Below are 27,054 nucleotides of genomic sequence, written 5' to 3' on the forward strand. Positions count from 1 at the left end.
ATTCCTATAGAAGATAGTTGTGCTTTCAAGATCCTATGGATTAAAGGTTAGAGGGTTTGCTTAAAAAGATGTTTGTTCAGCAAGGTTACCTTCTACAACCAATTTCATGCATTGTTCCTGTCACTACAGCTGCGTGTTTCTGGTTCGAAGAACTAGAAAAGTCGCTCAATAAAGAATCTTCGTACGAGGAGGTTTTGGACAGAGTTCAAGCTCTTAAATTGGCTAACTCTTTTTTATTTTAGATGCCGCTTTGCAATTAGCTAGATTAGCGGCGAATAATTCAGGGTTTGCTATCGTGGCGCGCAGAGCGCTTTTGCTTAACATCCCTTTCAAGGGTAAAACACTGTTTGGCCCTGACTTGAAAGAGATTATTTCAGACATCACTGGGGGAAAGGGCCACGCCCTTCCTCTGGATAGGTCTTTTGAGGCTAAAAAGAAGCCAAATTTTCGTCCCTTTCGCAGAAACGGACCAGCCTCAAATTCTACACCCTCTAAGCAAGAGGGTAATACTTCTCAAACCAAGCCAGCCTGGAGGCCGATGCAAGGCTGGAACAAGGGTAAGCAGGCCAAGTCACCTGCCACTGCTACCAAAACAGCATGAAGTGTTGGCCCCCGATCTGGGAAGGATCTGGTGGGGGGCAGACTTTCTCTCTTTGCTCAGGCTGGGGCAAGAGATGTTCAGGATCCTTGGGCGCTAGAAATAGTTTCTCAAGGTTATCTCCTGGAATTCAGGGAACTACCCCCAAGGGGAAGGTTCCACGGGTCTCAATTATCTTCGAACAGGCATTCTTACACTGTGTAGAAGACCTGTTAAGCATGGGAGTGATTCATCCTGTTCCATTAGAACAAGGGATGGGTTTTTACTCCAACCTGTTCATAATTCCCAAAAAAGAGGGAACATTCAGACCTATTTTAGATCTCAAGATTCTAAACAAGTTTCTAAAGGTTTCATCATTCAAAATGGAAACCATTCGAACGATCCTTCCTACCATCCAGGAAGGTCAATTCATGACCACGGTGGACTTAAAGGATGCGTACCTACGTATTCCTATCCACAAGGAACATTTTCGGTTCCTAAGGTTCGCCTTTCTGGACAAGCATTACCTGTGGCACTTCCATTCGGATTAGCCACTGCTCCAAGGATTTTCACAAGGGTACTAGGGTCCCTTCTAGCGGTGCTAAGACCAAGGGGCATTGCAGTAGTACCTTACCTGGACGACATCCTGATTCAAGTGTCGTCTCTGTCAAAAGCAAGGGCTCATACGGACATTGTCCTAGCCTTTCTCAGATCTCACAGGTGGAAAGTGAACATAGAAAAAAGTTCTCTGTCCCCGTCAACAAGAGTTCCCTTCTTGGGAACAATAATAGTTTCCTTAGAAATGAAGGTTTTTCTGACAGAGGCCAGAAAATCAAAACTTCTAAGCTCTTGTCAGGTACTTCATTCTGTTCTTCTTCCTTCCATAGCGCAGTCCATGGAAGTAATAGGGTTGATGGTTGCGGCAATAGACATAGTTCCTTTTGCACGAATTCATCTAAGACCATTGCACCTGGGCATGCTCAGACAGTGGAATGGGGATTATACAGACTTGTCTCCGACGATACAAGTAGATCAAATAACCAGAGATTCACTCCGTTGGTGGCTGACCCTGGACAACCTGTCACAGGGAATGAGCTTCCGCAGACCAGAATAGGTCATTGTCACGACCGACGCCAGTCTGGTGGGCTGGGGCGCGGTCTGGGAACCCCTGAAAACTCAGGGTCTATGGTTTCGGGAAGACTCTCTTCTCCCGATAAACATTATGGAACTGAGAGCGATATTCAATGCTCTCAAGGCTTGGCCTCGACTAGCAAAGGCCAAATTCATAAGGTTTCAATCAGTCATCATGACGACTGTTACATATATCAACCATCAGGGGGTAACAAGGAGTTCCCTGGCGATGGAGGAGCATCCGGGGGAGTGGGAACTCCATCTGGAAATCTTTGCCCAAATAACTCAATTATGGGGCATTCCAGACTTGGTTCTGATGGCCTCTCGTCAGAACTTCATGGTCCCTTGTTACGGGTCCAAATCCAGGGATCCCAAGGCGACTCTATTGGATACAATAGTAGCACCTTGGATCTTCAACCTAGCTTTGAAGGGACAGATCTCTGCTTTATCTGTTTTACTTCACAAAAGGCTGGCAGCTGTGCCAGACGTTTAAGCGTTTGTTCAGGCTCTGGTTAGAATCAAGCCTGTTTACAGACCTTTGACTCTTCCCTGGAGTCTTAATCTAGTTCTTTCAGTTCTTCAAGGGGTTCCGTTTGAACCCTTACATTCCATAGATATTAAGTTATTATCTTGGAAAGTTTTGTTTTAGGTTGCAATTTCTTCCGCTAGAAGAGTTTCTGAGTTATCTGCTCTGCAGTGTTCTCCGCCCTATCTGGTCCATGCAGATAAGGTGGTTTTTACGTACTGAGCCTGGTTTTCTTCCGAAGGTTGTTTCCAACAAAAATATTAACCAGGAGATAGTTGTACCTTCTTTGTGTCCGAATCCAGTTTCATAGAAGGAACGTTTGTTACACAATTTGGACGTTGTCCGTGCTCTAAAATTCTATTTAGATGCTACAAAGGATTTCAGACAATCATCTTCCTTGTTTGTTGTTTATTCTGGTAAAAGGAGAGGTCAAAAAGCAACTTCTACCTCTCTATCTTTTTGGCTCAAAAGCATCATCAGATTGGCTTATGAGACTGCCGGACGGCAGCCTCCTGAAAGAATCACAGCTCATTCCACTAGGGCCGTGGCTTCCACATGGGCCTTTAAGAACGAGGCTTCTGTTGATCAGATATGTAAGGCAGCGACTTGGTCTTCACTGCACACTTTTACCAAATTTTACAAATTTGATACTTTTGCTTCTTCTGAGGCTATTTTTGGGAGAAAGGTTTTGCAAACCGTGGTGCCTTCCATCTAGGTGACCTGATTTGCTCCCTCCCATCATCCGTGTCCTAAAGCTTTGGTATTGGTTCCCACAAGTAAGGATGACGCCGTGGACCGGACACACCTATGTTGGAGAAAACAGAATTTATGTTTACCTGATAAATTACTTTCTCCAACGGTGTGTCCGGTCCACGGCCCGCCCTGGTTTTTTAATCAGGTCTGATGATTTATTTTCTTTAACTACAGTCACCACGGTATCATATGATTTCTCCTATGCAAATATTCCTCCTTTACGTCGGTCGAATGACTGGGGAAGGCGGAGCCTAGGAGGGATCATGTGACCAGCTTTGCTGGGCTCTTTGCCATTTCCTGTTGGGGAAGAGAATATCCCACAAGTAAGGATGACGCCGTGGACCGGACACACCGTTGGAGAAAGTAATTTATCAGGTAAACATAAATTCTGTTTTTATTGTGTATTTGGATGATATTGTCATATTCTCCAAGACCTTGGAAGAACATCATGAGCATGTTAAACAAGTGCTTCTGGTAGCTGTCCAGGGGTATCAGACAGCTAATGCTACCCCCACCCCCCTACAACCTCACCCCTGTTGTTTCTCAGTGGTTTTGGGCTCCTCAGAGCAACCACAATCTCTGGAAGCTTTTGTTTGCTTGTTTTGTGAAAAGCTGGTGTTTGACCAGGAAAACCCTCCTAGACTGGCCGGGCTCCTTGAACTCCCTGTCGGCAGCCTCCCAACGGACTGTGGCATCTGGGGACTAAGAGCATTAAAATGACACCCTGGAAGTGCCGCCGCTCCACCGGGATCACCCCAAAACCGCCACCCTATGTACTGGGATTATGTGGGACTGTGGCTCCTATGGAGGTGCCGGGCTGTCTGGAGGGGCGGGAATGGTGGGAAAATAGTGGGATTGTCCAAGGTCTTATCAAGATGAGCTGTGTGTATAAAAGAAGTGTGTGTTTTCAAAAAAATCAGTTATGTTTCACCTGAATGCTAGTATGTCTAGTTATTTGGGAGGGATCCAGCTAAAATCACTTTCCTGGGCTACATAGCAGCCTGTTCCAGGCAGAGGAAGGACCCCCAGGCAGAGCTACCCAGTCTGGATAGCTGGAGTCTGCCACAGGGTGGGACCCTGAATACTGGTGCTGTCGGGCATCAGAGGTGGCTACAGACTGTGGTCACTTGCCAGCTTCATAGCTGCAGTCGGCAGGGAGGAAGCAGGACCCGTTTGGCTGAGCTACCCAGTCGGGGTAGCCGGGGTATCCCTCACATTGGTGGCAGCGGTGGGATCTGCTTCTTCCACACGATTCCTGCTGACAGAGGAGAAGGGCCACAGTAGCTGGTAACTATGGAAGCCGAGTTACTTAGGAGAGTACAGGAGGCACTGACCCAGCTGTACAGTCCTGCTTCTGAACTGGACCAGCTGACCTGGAGGAGCATTGTCCGCCGGCAACTATGGAGAGAGAAGCTTCAACAAGAAAAGGATTGTGATGGAAATGTCCTCCCCACAGATGATGAAAGGTACTGGGTCCGGTGGGATTTGCGAGTGCCTTTCCTGGGAGAGCAGCCCATGGAGGAATGGCTAGATGGACTGGTCCATGCAGAGATGTGGGTGGAGGACGGCTACCACCCCAGCAGAAGCCCTGGCAACAGGGCAGAGAGCCGCCGGCCTCTGCCCAGCACCTGTAACAACTCCAGGTATCCAGGGAGAGGAGGTAGGTGTCCTCCCTCCCCTTACACAGAACCCCTTCCCGGGAGAGGAGACAGTCGGTCTCTCTCCCCAGCGGCAGAGCCAGGTACAGGGAGAGGAGACAGTCAGTCTCTCTCCCCAGCGGCAGAGCCAGGAGCAGGGAGAGGAGACAGTCGGTCTCTCTCCCCAGTTGTAGAGCCATCCCCTGGGAGCGGAGGTAGTCGTCCTCCCTCCCTTTACGCAGAACCCCTTCCTGGGAGAGGAGACAGTCGGTCTCTCTCCGCAGCAGCAGACCCAGGAGCAGGGAGAGGAGACAGTCGGCCTCTCTCCCCAGCAGCTGAGCCATCCTCTGGGAGTGGAGGTAGTCGTCCTCCCTCCCCGTAAGCAGAACCCCTTCCTGGGAGAGGGGACAGTCGGTCTCTATCCCCAGCGGCAGCGCCCTCCCCTGGGAGCCGAGGTAGTCGTCCTCCCTCCCCGTTAGCAGAACCCCTTCCTGGGAGAAGACAGTCGGTCTCGCTCCCCAGTGGCAGAGCTCTCCCCTGGGAGCGGAGGTAGTCGTCCTCCCTCCCAATAAGGAGAACCTCTTCCTGGGGCAGGAGGCAGTCGGTCTTTCTCCCCAGCGGCAGAGCCATCCCCTGGGAGCAGAGGTAATCATCCTCCCTACCCTTACACAGAACCCCTTCCTGGGAGAGGAGACAGTCGGTTTCTCTCCCCAGTGGCAGAGCCAGGTACAGGGAGAGGAGACAGTCGGTCCCTCTCCCCAGCGGCAGAGCCATCCCCTGGGAGTGGAGGTAGTTGTCCTCCCTCCACTTACACAGAACCCCTGCAGGGAGAGACAGATGTCCATAACTCTCCCCAGTGGCAGAACCCCTTCCCGGGGGAGGAGACAGTTGGTCTCCCTCCCCAGCAGCAGAGCAGTTTCCCATGGAGTGGAGGTTGCAGACCTCCCTCCCCAGCGGTAGATCTTTTCGGGAGAAGAGACAGACAGTCTCTCCCCTCAGTAGCTTGGCAGGGTCTCTACCCTTTTCTCATCCCAGAGTATTTCTCACAGGGGGGTACCCGCTCATGCAGTTGGTGCCACAAGTTTGGGCACCCGAGTTTTGTCTGCCCCACCAGGGAGCAACATCCACCTGCAGCCGGGAAACCAGGAATGGCTTTGTTGGATACCCGCCCCTGCTTTTGGTGCCACCAGTTTGGGCACCCGAGTCTTGCCTGCCCCACCAAGGAGAAACCTCAACCTACAGTCTGGGGTGGAGATACAGCGGCGAAACCGGCAATGGCTTTGTCTGTGGGTGGGTCAGCCGGTACTAAACAGAGTGTCACAGAGAGAGGCAGTGTGGCCATGGAACTTAAGGAGACTGGAACTTGTGGGACAGCAATTGTTTGTGAGCCGGCCTTAGTGAACTTGTTTGGGACTTTTCATTATGTGACTATCCCTGCGCCCAGGGCGCAGGGTATAAACGGCAGCAGGAACCCCCCAGGATACCCCAAGCTCAGGAGAGATGGAATAACCTCTCCCAGCAACCGAGAAGTGGAGGGCCACTGTCGGACAGCCCCAGGACGACCCGTTAAGGGTTTAGCTGGGTCTGTTGAACTGGAGGGGGGGGGAGATGTCATTGATACCAGACAGCTAAGGCTACCCCCCCACCCCTCCTACAACCTCACCCCTGTTGTTTCTCAGTGGTTTTGGGCTCCTCTGAGCAACCACAATCTCTGGAAGCTTTTGTTTGCTTGTTTTTTGAAGAGCTGGTGTATGACCAGGAAAACTCTCCTAGACTGGCTGGGCTCCTGGAACTCCCGGTCGGCCACAGGACAGCAGGACACCCACTAACTTTACCCCTGGTCGCTTCAGCAGCCCTTTGCCCCAAGTAGCCCCTAGGAAGGACAAGAGCTGGGGGAATTATTGGAGGGGAGCTGCATTTGGAACTGGGGGTTTTGGACACCCCTACCCCCCATAACTTTAACAGACTGTAACTCCGGTCCCCAGTAACAAATCACCCTGTTGTTTCTCAGTGGTTTTGGGCTCCTCAGAGCAACCACAATCTCTGGAAGCTTTTGTTTGCTTGTTTTGTGAAAAGCTGGTGTATGTCCAGGAAAACCCTCCTAGACTGGCTGGGCTCCTTGAACTCCCAGACAGCGCCTCACAACGGACTGTGGCATCTGGGGACCGAGAGCTTTAAAATGACACACTGGAAGTGCCGCGGCTCCACCGGAATCACCCCGAAACCGTTTACTATGTATTGGGATTATGTGGGACTGTGCCTCCAATGGAGGTGCCGGGCTGTCTTGAGGGGCGGGAATGGTGGGAAAATAGTGGGATTGTCCAGGGTCTTATCAAGATGAGCTGTGTGTATAAAAGGAGTGTGTGTTTTCAATAAAATCAGTTATGTTTCACCTGAATGCTAGTATGTCTAGTTATTTGGGTGGGCTCCAGCTAAAATCACTTTCCTGGGCTACATAGCAGCCTGTTCCTGGCAGAGGAAGGACCCTCAGGCAGAGCTACCCAGTCTGGATAGCTGGAATCTGCCACAGGGTGGGACCCTGAATACTGGTGCTGTCGGGCATCAGAGGTGGCTACAGACTGTGGTCACTTGCCAGCTTCATAGCTGCAGTCAGCAGGGAGGAAGCAGGACCCGTTTGGCGGAGCTACCCAGTCGGGGTAGCCGGGGTATCCGTCAAAGCCTGTCTCTAGCAGGCCCTACTGCGGCTTCTCAATTTTCTTCTGATGCAGACCTTTCTGTTCAACAGCCCATGAATGCAACCATTGTCGCCAAAAAAATGCTGTAAAAATTGCAGTACGACCCCAGCTGGTGTAGGCCTTTTACCCAATTATCTCATGGCCCGTATACAGGCTGCTGCGTCTACTGTCCTGAGTGCTAGGCCGTTAACAGGGAAAATAAAAAGAAAAGTTAAACAATATTTCCTAGTACGTAGCCCAAATGCTGTGGCGGAGGCAACAACTGACAGTTATGGGCAACTTTCTGATGACAAACCCTTAGTTAGCTCTGAAGGAGAACTTCCTTCCTCTGACACTTTGGAAGGAGAGTTAGAAGAGGACTCTGAGGAGGGTACGATCACGTTCAAGGTGGAGCAGCTCCTACTTAAGAAGGTTCTATCTACTCTGAGGAGACTTGAATTGTTATTTAGACCTAGGGCTCCTGAGGTATTTCCTGTTCCCCCTTTAATAGCAGAGATCATCTTTAAGGAATGGGAAACACCAGGGATCCCCTTTGCCACTTTGGCATTTTTTAAAATATATTTTCCTGTTCCCACTTCTTACACGGAGGTATGGAAAAGTGTTCCTGAGTTTGATGGTGCCATATCCTTGTTAGCTCTAGATTTAACAGTATCTTATACCAACAAACCTTTGTTGTTTCTTCAAGAGCATGATTGGAAAATAAACTTTCCCCTCAGTCTAGGATTACTTTTGTGGGTGTAATAATCAGCTCAGTCTCTATGACTATGACAGAACAGAGAAGGATGAAGTTACTCTCAGTTTGTGTAAATCTTCAGTTAGTTCCTTCTCCTTCTGAAGCTGTTCATATAGAAGTCTTAGGTCTGATTATTGCATCCTAAGATGCAATTCCATTTGTTCGGTTTCACATGAGGGCTTTGCAGCGTTGTATGCTTAGTCAGTGGTGCAGGGATTACACTCAGTTGACTTAAAAGATTATTTTCCGGTGGATCAATCATCGTCAATTTTTCTGAGGGCATCCTTTGTCTGCCCAAATTGGACTGTGATCTTGACAGATGCAAGTCTTTCAGGTTGGGGTATAGTCTGGGGTCCTGAAGTTTAGGTACTTCAGGAGCCGAAGTTGTCTATAAATATTTATTTCATGTAATTGGCAAGAGTCCATGAGCTAGTGACGTATGGGATATACATTCCTACCAGGAGGGGCAAAGTTTCCCAAACCTCAAAATGCCTATAAATACACCCCTCACCACACCCACAATTCAGTTTTACAAACTTTGCCTCCCATGGAGGTGGTGAAGTAAGTTTGTGCTAGATTTCTATGTTGATATGCCCTTCGCAGCAGGCTGAAGCCCGGTTTTCCTCTCAGAGTGCAGTGAATGTCAGAGGGATGTGAAGAGAGTATTGCCTATTTGAATACCATGGTCTTCCTCTAGGGGATCTATTTCATAGGTTCTCTGTTAGACCATGCAACGTTTTTCCAATCTTCTATTGTCCAATTTTGGTGAGCCTCTGCGAATTGTAGCCTCAGTTTCCTGTTCTTAGCTGACAGGAGTTGCACCCGGTGTTGTCTTCTGCTGCTGTAGCCCATCTGCTTCAAGGTTCGACGTGTTGTGCGTTCAGAGATGGTATTCTTGCATACCTTGGTTGTAACGAGTTGTTATTTGGGTTACTGTTGCCTTTCTATTGTCTCATCCACACAACTGCTGCACACTGGATATTTTCTCTTTTTCTGACCATTCTCTGTAAACCCTAGAGATGGTTGTGCATGAAAATCCTAGTAGATCAGCAGTTTTTGAAATAACAAAAACCATGCCACGTTCAAAGTCACTTAAATCCCCTTTCTTCCCCATTCTGATGCTCAGTTTGAACTTCTGCAAGTTGTCTTCACCACGTCTAGATGGCTAAATGCATTGAGTTGCTGCCATGTGATTAGCTGATTAGCAATTTGTGTTACCAAGCAATATATATATATATATATATATATATATATATATATATATATATATATATATATATATATATATAATATAATTTATATAGTGTGTGTGTAAAAATAGAAGACCTGAATTAAGAATAAAAATACCGGTAACAGCTACTGTCTATACTAAAAGGATGATTTATATTGTACTATGTGACCGTGCTAGAGCGAATAATTGGAGATCACAATGATCACTTACAAAATCAGATAGTTTTATACAAAAAATAATTTATTAGATATAAAATACAAATCATACAAAATGTGTGTTTTTGATACAGGTATGTTCCAATACACAACATCTATATAAAAAACTCAACATACAAACCCATCAATACTAGTAACAACTACTATCTATACTGAAAAGGAGATAGATGTTGTACAATGTGCTAGAGCCAATACTTAGAGATCACAGTGATCACTTACAAAATTAGATAGTTTTATAATAAAATTATTTATTATATATAATATTCAAATCAACATATAAGCACAAAAGTGTCAGAGATAAAATAAAATATAAACATAATATATAAGAATTATTAAAAACACATTACTGTAAACAGAGCAAAACACTTGCCTGGCCAGTCTTGTATGAAAAACACTTTCCGTTGCAGGGTCCCATCCCTTCATCAGGTGTTATACAATTGTTACAATATCAATAATTAGAAGTTGATGTAAGAAATATAACTTAATATATAACAATTTAAATGTGATGCCTATTTGTGGTTACTTATTCTGACAAATATTTTGTGTTACATTAGCAAGATTATTCTTATTTTTGTGCTTTCTGTACAGATTAAACCTTTTATGCCAGTCTCTTCTAATCTGGAACTTTTGCTTGTGGAAGACGTGGAAGTAAATCCAAGTTCTATAACCATTTACAATCATCCAGATGTTACGGTAAGATACCCTTCCAAATATACTGTCTACATTATATTTGTCCTTTTCCATCATTTACATGCTTTTAATTGTTTACAGCCTTTCTAATTGGTTCATGGGACTGTGGGGGCATCACTCAGAGGCATGAGTCCGATTGGCTTCCTTCCTATGCTCTATAATCCAGACTGTGAGGAATCCCCTTAAGTCTCCTAAAAATCTGTGCTCCAAGAATCACACGGGTTAGATCTTCTATAACTTTATATGTGTCAGTACAGCTCTTTAAAGCCCAGGGCAATTTGTGCACCTACATCTGGACCAGTTAATTATGGGTTACCTAAGTATGAGTTATTTACAGTATGAGTTATTTACAGTATATAGCCATTTTAGAAATTACCTAGGGATAGGAATAGTATAATATGTAAATTTCTTTCATCAGATCTGAGAATCCATGAGTCATCACGTGTGTGAACTTAAATCCTAAACACTAGGATGAGACAAATATACCCCAACACAAAACTATCCCTCCCACTTCCCATGATACTCAGTAATTTTCTTTTGTTTCCTTGATGGTGAGAGGTTGAATTTAAAGTGCAGATTTACTCTTTGTTGAGAGGGGTTCTATAACCGATCTGAGACTCATTTCCTCCTTTGTTGATCAGAGGGGTAGACAAGGAGTAAACAGCAAGGGAGTGAAAGATCTTTTCTTTTATATAGGTGGCAAGAGTCCATGAGCTGTTACGTATGGGATACACATTCCTAGAAGGAGGAGGCAAAGTTTCCCAAACCTCAAAAGCCTATAAATACCCCTCACACATACATTTTAGACTTTGTATTCCTAGGAGGTGGTTGAAGCATGATGTGCTTGATTTCTTCTGTGAAAAGTGCTTCAGAGCATATTGAAGCCCAGTTCCCCTCAGAGTACAGTGCTTGTCAGAGGGAAGTGAAGGGAGTAGTGCCTCATGTCACCATGTTTTCACCGTTTGGGAAATCTCTTCATGGGCTCTCTGTAAATTCGGTTGCAGGGATTCATCTTTTGCCTCCTTTTACATATCGACTTTATACTTCTATTCCAATACCTCTGCTGCTATGTTTCAGTACTGGTATGGTGGTCTGCTATCAGTGGACGAGTGTCTAAAAGGTAAGTATACATTTAAATTCCTTTATGTGGACACTCACAGCTATGGATTGGTCACTTTTTAAAAAAAAAAAAGTTTTACTATGTATGTATTTATATACAGCCCAGGGACAGGCACTGTTCCCCTTACTATTTCTTTAAATTTATATTTTAGCACATTGTACATTAAGAGCATTTACAACATCAGTGAAAAAGGGGGCATTTTTTTATTTATCTTTCTATAAATATTAGCAGATACTAAGAAAGCTTGCCAGCAACAAGTAAATAGTTTATTTCTTATGGGTTCCAAAAGTCTGGGCAGCAGGGAAAGAGCTATTATCAGAGCTTACTAACTTAAACCTATTTTTTTTACCTTATGCACACAAGCGTGTTCGCCGCGTCGAACGTTTTTAAAGATTTAGCATAACAACATCATCACAAACCTCCAGTATCTTTCATTCCCTTCAGTGGCTATATGTATGGAAGTACTAGGCCTCATGATTACAGCATTGGAAGTGATCCCCTTTGCTAGTTTTCATGAGACCTCTTCAACTTTGTATGTTACGCTAATGGTGCATGGATTGTAATCTAATATCACAACTGATTCTTAGATTCCATTACGCACCTCTCTCTGACTTGGTAGTTGAATCACCACTTTATTCTTCAGGGGGCTTCCTTTGTTTGTCCTAACTGGTCTGTGATCATCACAGATGCAAGTCTTACAGGTTGGGGAGCAAGGAGTTTGGAATCCTCCGGAGGCGAGACTTCCAATCAATATCTTGGAACTCCATGCTCTTTTCAGGTCCATTCAGGCTAGGCCCCTATTGAAGAAAAAAACCTAATCTCCAATTTCAGACAGACAATATCACGACAGTGGCCTATGTCAATCATCACAGGCGGTGGTGTTGGAGGCTCTAGCAGTTTCCTTGTCTTAACAGCCTGCTTATATATCCCCCCCCCCCCCCGGTCCTGCTTCCCAGAGTGATTTCCAAAATTAAAATGGAACGGTCATTTGTAATCCTGATAGCCCCAGCGTGGCATCACAGGACATGATATGCAGATCTGGGCTGAATGTCCAGTTGCCCACCATGGTCTCTTCCTCTAAGACTAGACCTTCTGTCTTAAGGTCCATTCTTCCATCCACATCTAAAGTCTCGAAACTTAATGGCATGGACATTGAACATTTAGTTCTCAGTCGTAGAGAATTCTCCAACTCTGTGATTAACACTATGATTCAGGCTCGCAAACCTGTTTCTAAAAATATCTATCGCAAAATTTTGAAAACTTATATTTTGTGTTGTACTTATCATGATTATTCTTGGCATTCATTTAGAATTCCCAGGATTCTTCAGTTTCTTCAGTAGGGTTTAGATAAGAGTTTATCTGCCACTACCTTTAAAGGACAAATTTCTGCCCTTCCTGTAATGTTTCATAGGAAAATTGTTAATATTCCTGATATTTATTGTTTTGTTCAGGCTTTAATCCAGATTAAACCTTTTATTAGGCCTATTTCTCATAGTATTAAAAATCTTACAGGCTTCTCCATTTGAGCCTATGCATACATTGGACAGTAAACTGCTTTCTTGGAAAGTGCTTTTACTTTTGGCTATCTCTTATGCTAATAGAGTTTCTGGATTGTCTGTTCTCTCTTGTGAGTCTGATTTTTCATCAGGTTAAAGCTGTTTTGCGAACACAAGAAAAAAGAAGGTGCCTTATTGTGAAGTATGTCACTCAAACGTGATGTGAAGATATAATATGATGTGGTACTCACAAACAGAGGAGCACACACAGTGCTATAACCAGCAGGCTGAACCGTTAGAAGCCGTCCAGCTGACTTATACTCCGGTAGGAATGCGATGGGGGAATTATTCATATAGCTCCCCAACCAGGCAAAGCTCGCCAGGTGAAGCAGGCAGGGATATTAATGCACTGCAATAGAACCCGTATATCTGATGCGCTCAGGTACTCTGTCCACACTATCAGATAGGACCGGTTAAATCACCAATTCCCTTCAGAGTGTGGAGACAGACCGTGAATCTGGATATGGGTATAACGTATAACAATCGAATGTGATAAGTGGAATCCCAAAATGCCACTTGGAGTCAAATGCAGATCTCAGGTATATAATATAAAAACAAGTTTATTTAAAAAAAAAAGATAAAACACAACGCGTGTCTCTGTATTACAACCGTTTCCTCAGGTGTATACTTACAAATGATTCATGTCCATTTAAGTACGATAGTCACGGCGTTCCCATAATGCGATGGTGCATGCGTAGGTTGTAGTGTGATATCACAGTAGACGATCTCACATGTAATTGGGTGAGCAACAGGGGCATGATTATACCAAACTAAAATAGTCAATCTGGATGGAATAAAAGTCCAGCCCCTTAAAAGTTTCACAATAAGTATACTCCAATGGAAGGTACATATTTAAATTAGCCATGTGCATAAAAAATAATGGTTGATCTGATAATTCCATCACAAGATCATTATATAAAAAGTGTCTCACGAAGTATGAACAATAGTGACCAAACTTTACAGGCATTCCGATCAATCAATATGAACACATACAAACAGTAAACAAAATACAATATTATAAATGGTTCCACTTACATACAAAATACATATATATTATTTATCACTTTATAGAACTTCTCCTATATGTATTAAAATCTGAAAAATCTATTCTGAACAAAAATACAATCTAAACTAAATTACAATCCTAACGTACACAAGTCCACAAAATTAAAAATCACAATACATTGCGTATGGTGAAACAATTAATAATGAGAAGTAATAAAAAGGGGGATCTGTTGCAATAAAGGTAATCTTAACATTCAGACCTACAATAATGGGTAAGAGAATACAATGTTTGATGATAATGTGTTTAGCTTCCAAATCCAAAAAGTCTCTCTTTGCCTTAAAGGGACAGTCAGCCCAAAAAATATTATAACCTATTAATGACTTGGAATACTGTTTTTAGACTCATTTTATCTTGGGCTTCTTGTTTGGAATATAATTATCTATACGGGCACATTAACTGATCTCTTGCGCAGCGTATTGGATGAGTCTAAATAATATTCCAAGCCAGAGAAGGCAATGTCAGAGGTGCGGTGCTCAGTGTCAGGAGCGTGAGTCCCAGATACAGTGTGTGCTGCCTGCTGGAGTCCAGGCTGTAAGTACTGTAAGTAGCGTGAAACAGAGTGTATTGGGACAGGACCTCAACAGCACAGGTAAGGGGACAATACATTATTAGCACCGCTATCAAACAGATTCAGTTCAGATCAGTGATCTGCTAACATATAATTTTATTGTGAGTTAGGATCCATCGAACCTTGCTGCAGGAGTCAATACACCTATCCGCCCACTACACATTTCCACCCACAGTAACTGGAACACACATTCTATATTAAACACTGGGGATTTTTTAGTTTGTGAACCGCTCTGCTACTGAGCGTTTTTTTTAGTTCTTTACATAAAAATTCCCCCTTGAGGAAACCGGCGCATTGCACATGCATTAAACATGGGAACCTGCAGAATAGACTAAATTCATTCAGTGGAAGTTGGAGTGACGTCAGGAAAGGATGGGTCAGGTGGCCATTTCAAAATGCCAAAGTTCCTAGTAAGTCTTTTTACTTGCAAAATATATTTACATCAACATTGGGCTACAGTTTGCTATACATATCGGTAAATACATTATCTGAATAAATTATAATAATTTTTGGGTTGACTGTCCCTTTAATCTCTTTAGTCTATTTACCCCTAAGATCTAAGAATATATTCTATAGGTGTAATATTCAAAATATCTCTCATACCTTCATGATGATGTAAAGCATGCCTAGGGACACTATGTTTTTAAGGGGACGTTTGCACCACCTCTTTATAATAGGTCTAGAGGTTTTACCAACATACTGAATCCCACAAACACAATCCGGAAGATAAACTATAAAGGAAGAGTCATATGTTATACGTGAAGAGATGTGGAACAACTCTTTGGTAACAAAAGATTTGAATGTATCAATACCTCCCGGAGTACCTTTACACATAATTTCTTTCCACATTTAAAAACTCCCTTCTTCAAATGTCAATAAGTCAAATCATTGGGTCTTCTCGATGTTTTGATTTTCCCTGACTTCTTCATTACTACCTTACTTGGTGCTAATCGATTTTTCATGTAGGTGCTCTTTTAAAAGTACATAATGGAGCATCATGCACAATATTCCTCAGACAGGGATCATCCATAAGAATAAAACAATATTTCCTTAAAACATCTTTAACCAAATGATGGTTGCTATTGAATTGTGAAACATATCATAGTTTATTGTGAAACAAATCATAGTTTATTCTCAGTTTGAACATTATTTTCTGTAATCTGATTTTTATTTTTATTATTTATTAAAAGGTCCTTCATATTGTTCATTCTGGCTTGTGAATAGCCCTCTTTATAAGATCCTTTCTAAAACGTTCTATTAGTAAGGATGATAGGCATTCAAACATATTCAAGTCTGTACAATTTCTCCTAATTCGACAGAATTGATTAAAAGCTATATCATTTTTACATGGGGCATAGTGCTTACTTCTAAAATTCAAATAACTGTTGGAATCTATTTATTTGAAAAAAAAGTTTTAGTAGAAATACCTTTTTTATCCTAAGATAAGACTACATCTAAAAATTCAATGCTATCTGCATTTATATTGGAGGAGAAAGAGATCCCCATGTTACAAAATTTTCAGCCTCCACAATAGTTCCATCCCAAACGGCCATAGAACACCAGGTTAGAGTTAAAGTGCAAGGAATAAATAAATCTTTCCTCAAACCAACCTATAAACAAATTTCTAGCTATAGAACAAGATATTATGATATTTTTCGTTCCCAGGTTGAGCGCTTCTCTCTTTTTATTATTGTTTTATAATATTCTTTATCTAGGAGTATTTTATTGGCTTCTTGAAGGCAATCGTCTTTATTTTGTATGGGGATCCCTCCTCCTTTGTCAGCTTGTCTTATAATTATGTCCTCCATATTACTCAAACTAGATAAGGCTCTGGTTTCATATTTATTAAGATTTATAGTTTTAGGATCAAGTTATGGAAGTTTATTAAATTCAGCAAATACCAGTGTCTGAAATAATTGTAAACTTGGATTATTATGGGAAGGGTTAAAATCAGATGGAAGATGTAAATCTGTATGCATATAGCCATCAAATAAATCATTACATAAAATCTCAGGTTCATAGTAAATAGCATCATTAGTTTTCAATCTTTCATCCATGTTATCAGTGAGAATCGGTATAGCCCCATGAGGTAAGCTCTTAGTGCTAAAATACTTTTGTAGCAATATTTTCCTGATAAATCTGTTTAAATCTACAAACAACTCAAAAATATTGTGGGAATTTGAATGACTAAAGTAAAGACCTCCACTGATTACTGATATTTCTTTATTAGACAAAGAACGTTTAGAAAGATTAAAAATCCCTTTTTTGCGGACTGCTTTTCAATCTAAAGTTGTTAGCTCACATGACATTAATAGGGAAATTGTTGTCCCCTCCTTGTGTCCTAATCCTAAAAATTCTATTAAAAAATCCTTGCAATCTTTGGATGTTGTTAGAACATTGGAATATTATGTTGATGCTACTAAGGATTTTAGGCAGACTTCTAGTCTTCTATTTCTTTAGCCTCTTGGTTGAAACATTTGATTCACAAAGCTTATTTGGAGGCTGGTCAGCCTCCGCCTCAGAGAATTACAGCTCATTCTAGATCCGTTGCCACATCTTGAGCTTTCAAGAATGAGGCTTCAGTTGATTTTCAAATTTGCAAAGCAACCACTTGGTCTTTGCACACTTTTACAAAATGTTACTATTTTGATGTTTTTACCTCGTCAGAAGCAGCTTTTGGTAGAGATGTCCTTCAGGCAGTTGTCTCAGTTTAATAATTGTGCCTATATTTTTTAGTTTTTGTAATAATAGACATTATCTTAGGTTTTGGATTATTTTCTCAGTGGAAAAGCTGTTTTTATTTTATCCCCCCCCCCCCTTTCTTGTTACTTGTGGACTTTCACATCTTGGGTATTATATCCCATATGTAACTGCTCATAGACTCTCGCCACCTTTATGAAAGAAAACATAATTTATATAAGAACTTACCTGATAAATGAATTTCTTTCAGGGTGTAGAGAGTCCATGAGGCCCCACCCATTTGGGGTTATGTTTTTGTTTAAAACACACATTTTTTTCCTGCTCCTCATTATTGGCTTTTGCTCCTTAAACACCTCACCCCTTGGCTATTCGTAAAACTGAGGTATGTGTGAGATGGGAGGGGTATTTATAGGCTTATGAATTTTGGGAAACTTTGCCTCTTCCTGGTAGGGGTGTGTCTCCCATACGTAACAGCTTGTGGACTCTCTCCACCATGAAATAAATAAATTTATCAGGTAAGTTATTACATAAATTATGTTTTTCTCAGTGGGGATGTCACAAGCCACCCAGGTGAAATTTAAAATTTTCCACCAATCCCTTTGGTTAGCTTATAGATGCTTTTACCTTCATAGATCACCGTCTATTAGTATTAATATGTACACCTCCTTCACTTTGTCTGGGGACTTATATTTGTACACCTTACATCTTATTTAGTTTGTAAGATGATGAGAGTCCATAGTTATTCAAAACATTTAGGGTATATTTCCTGCCAATAGAAGGAGGTCAAGAACCCACACAAAAACTTGAATCCCTCCCACCTCCTCTTACCACACAGTTTGTTCTTGGCCTCTGAGGAAGGAGGCTGAGAGAAGTGCTCTGCAAGCAAAATTGTATTATTTTCTATTTAATCATTTATTGGGAGCTCCCAATAAATGGTTTGATAGAAAATAATACAATTTTGCTCAGGGGAGACTTCAGGATAATTTCTCCAAGATTCTAAGTGAAACAAGGGTAAAGTTATGGCTTGTCAGTAGTCTCACTGGAAAATCTGTTTGCCATAATTATGCCCTCAGGCTTTGCAAGGAACCCCTTCCCTTAGTCTACACCTGAAGGGTTGCAGGTATATCCACAAGTATCATCTGCAGTATATTTACTTGCACTGGATGGGCTCTCTATTAGATCAGCATTCTATGAGGAAGAAAGGCCTCAGCAAGATGGTAAGATTACAGTGGACGGGTGCTGCAGTCCAGTTAAGTGACTCAGACACTAAACACAGCCCAGGAACTATCCCTAGTACTCTCCTTTTATAGGTACTACATAGTTGGGGGTTCACAGCCTTTACACCTAGTTTTTTAACTATGTGTTTCACATCAGGCTTTTCGCAGTTCAGACTCAAAATCCCTCTTATGTTGTTGCCGTAATATCCCTTAGCAGCTCTCACTATGTTTTTAGGTTTGGTCTATCTTTTTTTTCCCCTCACAAAAAAGGCATTACTGTCTCTTTAAGACATCTGCTAACTGTATAAGGTTCAGCTCATTGTGGATGCAGTTCGGGTGGGAGACAGAGGGGGAATTAAAGGGAAGCATTTTATACATTTAAAGAATGTTTTTATTGTGTTTCATTTGTTACTCAGAGGCTTTGGGCTGCATATCGGTCTGGAAGTAAAGCTCAGCCTTCTCTTTTGGTGCCCTTTTCTCTCTCCCTCAACGGATCAGTGGCTGGCTGATATTTGCACAGAGACAGTCTGCAGGCATTGCAAGCTATCTGGGCACAGTTTTATTATTTCTTTCATGTAATTAGCAAGAGTCCATGAGCTAGTGACGTATGGGATATACATTCCTACCAGGAGGGGCAAAGTTTCCCAAACCTTAAAATGCCTATAAATACACCCCTCACCACACCCACAATTCAGTTTTACAAACTTTGCCTCACGTGGAGGTGGTGAAGTAAGTTTGTGCTTAAGATTCTTCGTTGATATGCGCTTTGCAACAGGTTGAAGCCCGGTTTTCCTCTCAGAGGGATGTGAAGAGAGTATTGCCTATTTGAATCCAATGGTCTACCTCTAGGGGATCTATTTCATAGGTTCTCTCTTATCGGTCGTAGAGATTTCTTCTCCTACCTCCATTTTCAGATTGACGATACACTCTTATATACCATTACCTCTACTGATTCTCGTTTCAGTACTGGTTTGGCTATCTACTACATGTAGAGGAGTGTCCTGGGGTAAGTAAGTCTTATTTTTTGTGACACTCTGCGCTATGGTTGGGCACTTTATATGTAAAGTTCTAAATATATGTCTATAAACTTATATTTGCCTTGATTCAGGATAATCAGTATTCCTTTTCAGTAAAGACTGTCAGTTTCATTATTGGGATAATGCATTTAATTATTTTTTCTTACCTTGAAAAATTTCATTTGGCCTTTTTTTCCTGCATGCTGTTAGGCTCGCGGGGGCAGAAAATGTTTCTTTTTATTACGTCATTTTTGGCGCAAATTTTTTTTGGCGCAAAAAATGTTGTCATTTCCGGCGACGTAATTTGCGCCGGAAGTTGTATTCTGTTAAGCATGCGTATTCAGACATTTTTTTGCGCCAAAAAAATGTAGGCGTCTTTTTTACTCACTTTATTTAAACATTTTCTTTTCATGGCTTCTGGTTTCTAGAAGCTTATTATTTTGCATTCTTTCCCATTCCTGAAACTGTCATTTAAGGAATTTGATAATTTTGCTTTATATGTTGTTTTTTTCTATTACATATTGCAAGATGTCTCATCCTGACCCTGGATCAAAATCCACTAATGGACAGACGCTGCCTGATGCTGGTTCTACCAAAGTTAAGTGCATATGTTGTAAACTTGTGGTAACTGTTCCTCCAGCTGTAGTTTGTGAAAGCTGTCATGATAAACTTTCCAATGCAGATTCCGTTTCCATTAGTAATAATCCTTTACCTGTTGTTGTTCCTTCAACATCTATTGTTCAGGATGTTCCTGTTAATGTTAAAGAATTTGTTTCTAATTCTATTAGGAAGGCTCTGTCTGTTATTCCTCCTTCCAGTAAACGTAAAAGGTCTTTCAAAACTTCTCACATTTCAGATTAATTTTTAGGTGACTGCCATCATTCTGACTTATCTGTTTCTGATGAGTTTTTTTCTGGTTCAGAAGATTCTACCACAGATATTGATACTGATAAATCTTCATATTTATTTAAGATGGAGTTTATTCGTTCATTGCTTAAAGAAGTTTTGATTGCTTTAGATATGGAGGAGTCCAGTCCTCTTGATACTAAAACTGCTAAACGTTTAAATTCGGTTTATAAACCTCATGTGTTAATTCCGGAAGTTTTTCCAGTTCCTGATGCTATCTCAGATGTGATTGCTAGGGAATGGGATAGTCTGGGTACTTTATTTACTCCTTGTCCAAGGTTTAAGAAATTGTACCCAGTGCCATCTGATAGATTGGAATTTTGGGATAAAATCCCTAAAGTCGATGGGGCTATCTCTACTCTAGCCAAACGTACTGCTATTCCTACGGCAGATAGCACTTCGTTTAAAGATCCTTTAGATAGGAAAATTGAATCTTTTTTGAGAAAAGATTATTTATGTTCAGGTAATCTACTTAGACCTGCTATCTCTTTGGCTGATGTTGCTGCAGCTTCAACTTTCTGGTTGGAGGCTTTAGCGCAACAAGTGACAGATCATAATACCTATAGCATTGTTAAACTTCTTCAACACGCTAATAACTTTGTCTGTGATGCCATTTTTGATATCATTAGAGTTGATGTTCGGTATATGTCTTTAGCTATTTTAGCTAGACGAGCTTTATGGCTTAAATCCTGGAATGTAGATATGACTTCTAAATCAACTTTGCTTTCTCTCTCTTTCCAAGGTAATAAGTTGTTTGGTTCTCAGTTGGATTCTATAATTTCAACTGTTACTGGAGGGAAGGGTGCTTTTTTGCCTCACGGGAAAAAATCTAAAGGTAATTACAGGGCTGCTAATCGTTTTCGTTCCTTTCGTCAGAAGGAGCAGAAGCCCGATCCTTCCCCTAAAGGAACAGTTTCCGGTTGGAAACCTAATCCAGTCTGGAGTAAATCCAAGCCTTCCAGAAAGTCAAAACCAGACCCTAAATCCGCATGAAGGTGCGTCCCTCATTCCAGCGCAGCTGGTAGGGGGCAGGTTACGATTTTTCAGAGATGTTTGGATCAATTTGGTTCACAATCTTTGGATTCAGAACCTTGTTTCGCAAGGGTACAGAATAGGCTTCAAAGTGAGACCGCCTGTGAGAAGATTCTTTCTCTCACGCATTCCAGTCAATCCAGTGAAGGCTCAGGCGTTTCTGAAATGTGTTTCAGACCTAGAGTTAGCTGGGGTAATTATACCAGTTCCAGTTCTGGAACAGGGTCTGGGGTTTTATTCAAATCTATTCATCGTACCAAAGAAAGAGAATTCTTTCAGACCGGTTCTGGATCTAAAAATATTGAATCGTTATGTAAGGATACCAACATTCAAAATGGTAACTATAAGAACTATTCTGCCTTTTGTTTCTGAGATTCTCTTTTCTAGACAAGCATTACCAGTTTATTGCTCTTCCATTTGGTCTAGCAACAGCGCCAAGGATCTTTTCGAAAGTTCTCGGTGCCCTTCTCTCTGTAATCAGAGAACAGGGTATTGCGGTATTTCCTTATTTGGACGATATCTTGGTACTTGCTCAGTCTTCACGTTCTGCAGAATCTCATACAAATCAACTTGTGTTGTTTCTTCAAAGACATGGTTGGAGGATCAATTTGCCAAAGAGTTCCTTGATTCCTCAGACAAGGGTAACCTTTTTAGGTTTCCAAATAGATTCAGTGTCCATGACTTTGTCTCTGACAGAAAAGAGACGTCTGAAATTGGTTTCAGCCTGTCGAAACCTTCAGTCTCAATTGTTCCCTTCGGTAGCATTATGCATGGAGATTTTAGGTCTCATGACTGCTGTATCGGACGCGATCCCTTTTGCTCGTTTTCACACGAGACCACTCCAGCTTTGTATGCTGAACCAGTGGTGCAGGGATTATACAAGGATATCACAAATAATATCCTTAAATCCCAATGTTCGATCATCTCTAACTTGGTGGATGGATCACCATCGTTTAATTCAAGGGGCCTCTTTCATTCGTCCAACCTGGACTGTGATCTCAACAGATGCGAGTCTTTCAGGTTGGGGAGCTGTTTGGGGATCTCTGACAGCGGAAGGGCTTTGGAAATCTCAGGAGGCGAGATTATCAATCAACATTTTGGAACTCCGTGCGATTTTCAGAGCTCTTCAGTTCTGGCCTCTTCTGAAGAGAGAATTGTTTATTTGTTTTCAAACAGACAATGTCACGACCGTGGCATATGTCAATCATCAAGGGGGGACTCACAGTTCTCAAGCTATGAAAAAAGTATCTCGGATACTTGTATGGGCGGAATCCAGCTCCTGTCTAATTTCTGCGGTTCACATCCCAGGTGTAGACAATTGGGAAGCGGATTATCTCAGTCGCCAGACGTTACATCCGGGCGAATGGTCTCTTCAAACTTCCCAGGTATCTGTCCAGATCCCGGGATCCTCAGGCGGAAGCAGTGGATGCGTTGTCAATTCCCTGGAATTATCCTGCTTATATCTTTCCGCCTCTAGTTCTTCTTCCGAAAGTAATCTCCAAAATTCTAATGGAGCGCTCATTTGTACTTCTGGTGGCTCCAGCATGGCCTCACAGGTTTTGGTTTGCGGATCTCGTTAGGATGGCCAGTTGCCAACCTTGGACACTTCCATTAAGGCCAGACCTTCTATCTCAAGGCCCTTTTTTCCATCAGGATCTCAAATCATTAAATTTGAAGGTATGGAGATTGAACGCTTAATTCTTAGTCATAGAGGTTTCTCTGACTCAGTGATTAATACTATGTTACAGGCTCGAAAATCTGTCTCTAGAAAGATTTATTATCGAGTTTGGAAGACTTACATCTCTTGGTGTTCTTCTCATAAATTCTCCTGGCATTCTTTCAGAATTCCTAGAATTTTACAATTTCTTCAGGATGGTTTGGATAAAGGTTTGTCTGCAAGTTCTTTGAAAGGACAAATATCTGCTCTTTCTGTTCTTTTTCACAGAAATATTGCTAATCTTCCTGATATTCATTGTTTTGTACAGGCTTTGGTCCATATCAAACCTGTTATTAAGCCAATCTCTCCTCCTTGTAGTCTTAATTTGGTTTTGACAGCCTTACAGGCTTCTCCGTTTGAGCCTATGCATTCTCTGGACATTACATTACTTTCTTGGAAAGTACTTTCCTTTTGGCTATCTCTTCTGCTAGAAGAGTTTCTGAGTTATCTGCTCTTTCTTGTGAATCTCCTTTTCTGATTTTTCATCAGGATAAGGCGGTGTTGCGGACTTCATTTCAATTTTTACCTAAGGTTGTGAATTCTAACAACATTAGTAGAGAAATTGTTGTTCCTTCATTATGTCCTAATCCTAAGAATTCTAAGGAAAGATCGTTACATTCTTTGGATGTAGTTAGAGCTTTGAAATATTATGTTGAAGCTACTAAAGATTTTAGAAAGACTTCTAGTCTATTTGTTGTTTTTTCTGGTCCCAGGAAAGGTCAGAAGGCTTCTGCCATTTCTTTGGCATCTTGGTTAAAGTCTTTGATTCATCATGCTTATGTGCAGTCGGGTAGGTCCCCGCCTCAAAGAATTACGGCTCATTATACTAGGTCAGTTTCTACTTCCTGGGCTTTTAGGAATGAAGCTTCTGTTGATCAGATTTGCAAAGCAGCGACTTGGTCTTCTTTGCATACTTTTACTAAATTCTACCATTTTGATGTGTTTTCTTCTTCTGAAGCAGTTTTTGGTAGAAAAGTACTTCAGGCAGCTGTTTCTGTTTGATTCGTCTGCTTATAATTTCAGTTTTTTTCATTATAAAGATTAAAACTTTTGATTTGGGTTGTGGATTATTTTTTTCAGTAGAATTGTCTGTCTTTATTTTATCCCTCCCTCTCTAGTGACTCTTGCGTTGAAGTTCCACATCTTGGGTATCTGCTATCCCATACGTCACTAGCTCATGGACTCTTGCTAATTACATGAAAGAAAACATAATTTATATAAGAACTTACCTGATAAATTCATTTATTTCATATTAGCAAGAGTCCATGAGACCCACCCTTTTTTTGGTGGTTATGATTTTTTTGTATAAAGCACAATTATTCCAATTCCTTATTTTTTTATGCTTTCGCTCCTTTTTTATCACCCCACTTCTTGGCTATTCGTTAAACTGAATTGTGGGTGTGGTGAGGGGTGTATTTATAGGCATTTTAAGGTTTGGGAAACTTTGCCCCTCCTGGTAGGAATGTATATCCCATACGTCACTAGCTCATGGACTCTTGCTAATATGAAAGAAATTAATTTATCAGGTAAGTTCTTACATAAATTATGTTTTTCTTTGCCCAGGAGGAGGGTGAGTACCCTCATAGTTTTTTTTCTGACTTAATGGGGTTCTGAGGTTTACATATAGGCTGTGGCATCCTTCAGGTGTCATTATCTTTCTCAGATGGTTTCTGATCAATCTTCTGAGGATATTCACAACTGCATTACATTCTTTAAGATGGCTAATGATTTCATTTGTGATGCAGATTTTGACATCATTAAAATTTTTGTTAAGAATATATCGATTGCTTTTTTATAGGTTACATCTTGGACAGCTGATATGGTCTCTATGAATAGGCTAATGTTGTTCCCTTTTGAAGGGAAATACTTTTTGGATCAGAACTGGATTCTATTATCAAAACTTTTACTGTGGAAAACAAACAAATCATTTTTGTTCCTTTCGCTTCTCTAGAGATCAAAAGTTCACCTCCATCCAGAACTCTGAATCATCCAAGCCTTCCTTGAATTCAGAATCTTTTTGGTCTAAGAACAAACAGACCAAAAAACCCAATTCCAATCAGAATGAAGGGACAACCCCTATCCAGAATATCTTATGGTAGGGAACAGATTGATTCAGTTTCAGAAGACCTGGTCTCGATCAGTTCAGGATCTTTGGGTTCTCAATATCATATCCCAGGGTTTTCACATAGGCTTTCACACCAGACCTCCCTGGGAATGGTTTCGTCGTTCCAAAGACTTAGAGGATATGGGAGTGATCCAACCTGTTCCAAACTCTCAACAGGGACAGGGTTTCTATTCCAGCTTCTTCGTTGTCCCAAATTAGGGCACTTACCATCTTATTCTTGACCAAAGACCCTAAGCAAATTTGTTTGTGTAACTTCTTTCAAAATGGAAATGGTCCATACCATTTTGCCTCAAATTCATCAAGGTCAGTTTATGACAACCATAGATTTAAAAGATGCTTATCTACACATTCCATTTTACAAGGACCATTTCCAGTTTCTAAGATTTGCGCTTCTCAACAAACCTTACCAATATGTGGCCCTCCCCTTCGGTTTGGCCAGAGCCCCACACATCTTTACAAAGGTGTTCTCTCAGCAGTGATCGGAGCACAGACAATCTTCATTGCCCGTTTTTTGGATGCTATTTTTGTCTGGCTAAACAAACTACTTCCTTAAGAGGATAGTACCTCCTTCAGAGGCCTGATAGACAGAAAGATGGAGGGGTACTTAAGGAGATTGTTTAATCAAATGGGTCTTCTTTTACAAACTGCTTCATGCATTGCGGCGGTTGCTGGAGCCTCTACCTTCTGGTGCAACTCTTTATCTGAGATGATCCTAGTAGAGAATCCATTGAAGGACTTTCATAATCAGATTAAGGCCCTCAAGATGGCCAATCCCTTTATTTGTGATGCCATCATGCAGATCATCCTCCTTAATGGTTAGTCTTCTGGCTTTGCGGTCCTGTTGCGGAGAGCTCTCTGATTAAAGTCATGGTCCGCTGATATGGTGTCTGAATCTAGACTCCTTTCCTTAGAATGTAAGGGAAATATGTTATTTGGCCCGGGCCTACACTCTATCATTTCCACAGTGACTGGGGGAAGGGTGTATTCCTCCTCTAGGACAAGAAATCTAGGTCTAAGGGTTGCCATTCCGGAATTTTTTTTATCCCTTTCTTATAAATAAAGGACAGAGTTCTTCCAAGTCGGATCAACTTAAAAGCACCTGAAAACCTAGTCGATCTTGGAACAAGAACAAGCAGTCCAAGAAGCCCTCCTCTGCCAACAAATCTATCCTTTTTTTCTGGACGCTTGGTTTAACCCCTTAAGGACAAGACCATTTTTCAATTGTTATACCCTTAAGGACCAGGGCTATTTTTAAATTTCCGTAATTTTCCTCTTACTCATTTACTGTACCCACACATATTATATATATTTTTTCTCTCCATTAAATTGACTTTTTAAAGATACCATTATTTTCATCATATCTTAGAATTTACTATAATTTTTTTTATAAAATTAAAAAAAAAATGAAAAAAAAAACACACTTTTTCTAACTTTGACCCCCAAAATCGGTTACACATCTACAAACACCAAAAAACAATCATGCTAAATAGTTTCTAAATTTTGTCCTGAGTTTAGAAATATCCAATGTTTAAATTTTCTTTGCTTTTTTGCAAGTTATAGGGCAAAATTAGCAATAGTTACATTGGAACACTAATATCTGTCAGGAATCCCTGAATATCCCATGACATGTATATATTTTATTTTTAGTAGACAATCCAAAGTATTGATCTAGGCACATTTTGGTATATTTCATGCCACAATTTCACCGCCAAATGCGATCAAATAAAAAAAATTGTTCTCTTTTTCTCAAACTTTTTCACAAACTTTAGGTTTCTCACTGAAATTATTTACCAACAGCTTGTGCAATTATGGTACAAATGGTTGTAAATGCTTCTCTGGGAT

General features: G+C 41.4%; 1 protein-coding gene across 1 annotated transcript in view; it reads left to right on the forward strand.

Moving 5' to 3' along the window:
• Positions 1 to 27,054, forward strand: part of NUP210 (nucleoporin 210) — a 1,597,588-nt gene that overhangs the window by 619,118 nt on the left and 951,416 nt on the right. Inside the window, 1 exon segment of the mRNA XM_053721041.1 lies at positions 10,088 to 10,192. Coding sequence (XP_053577016.1) covers positions 10,088 to 10,192 — 105 coding nt within the window.

The sequence above is a fragment of the Bombina bombina genome, chromosome 7, assembly GCF_027579735.1.
Source record: "Bombina bombina isolate aBomBom1 chromosome 7, aBomBom1.pri, whole genome shotgun sequence".
In the NCBI taxonomy this organism is placed as follows: Eukaryota; Metazoa; Chordata; class Amphibia; order Anura; family Bombinatoridae; genus Bombina; species Bombina bombina.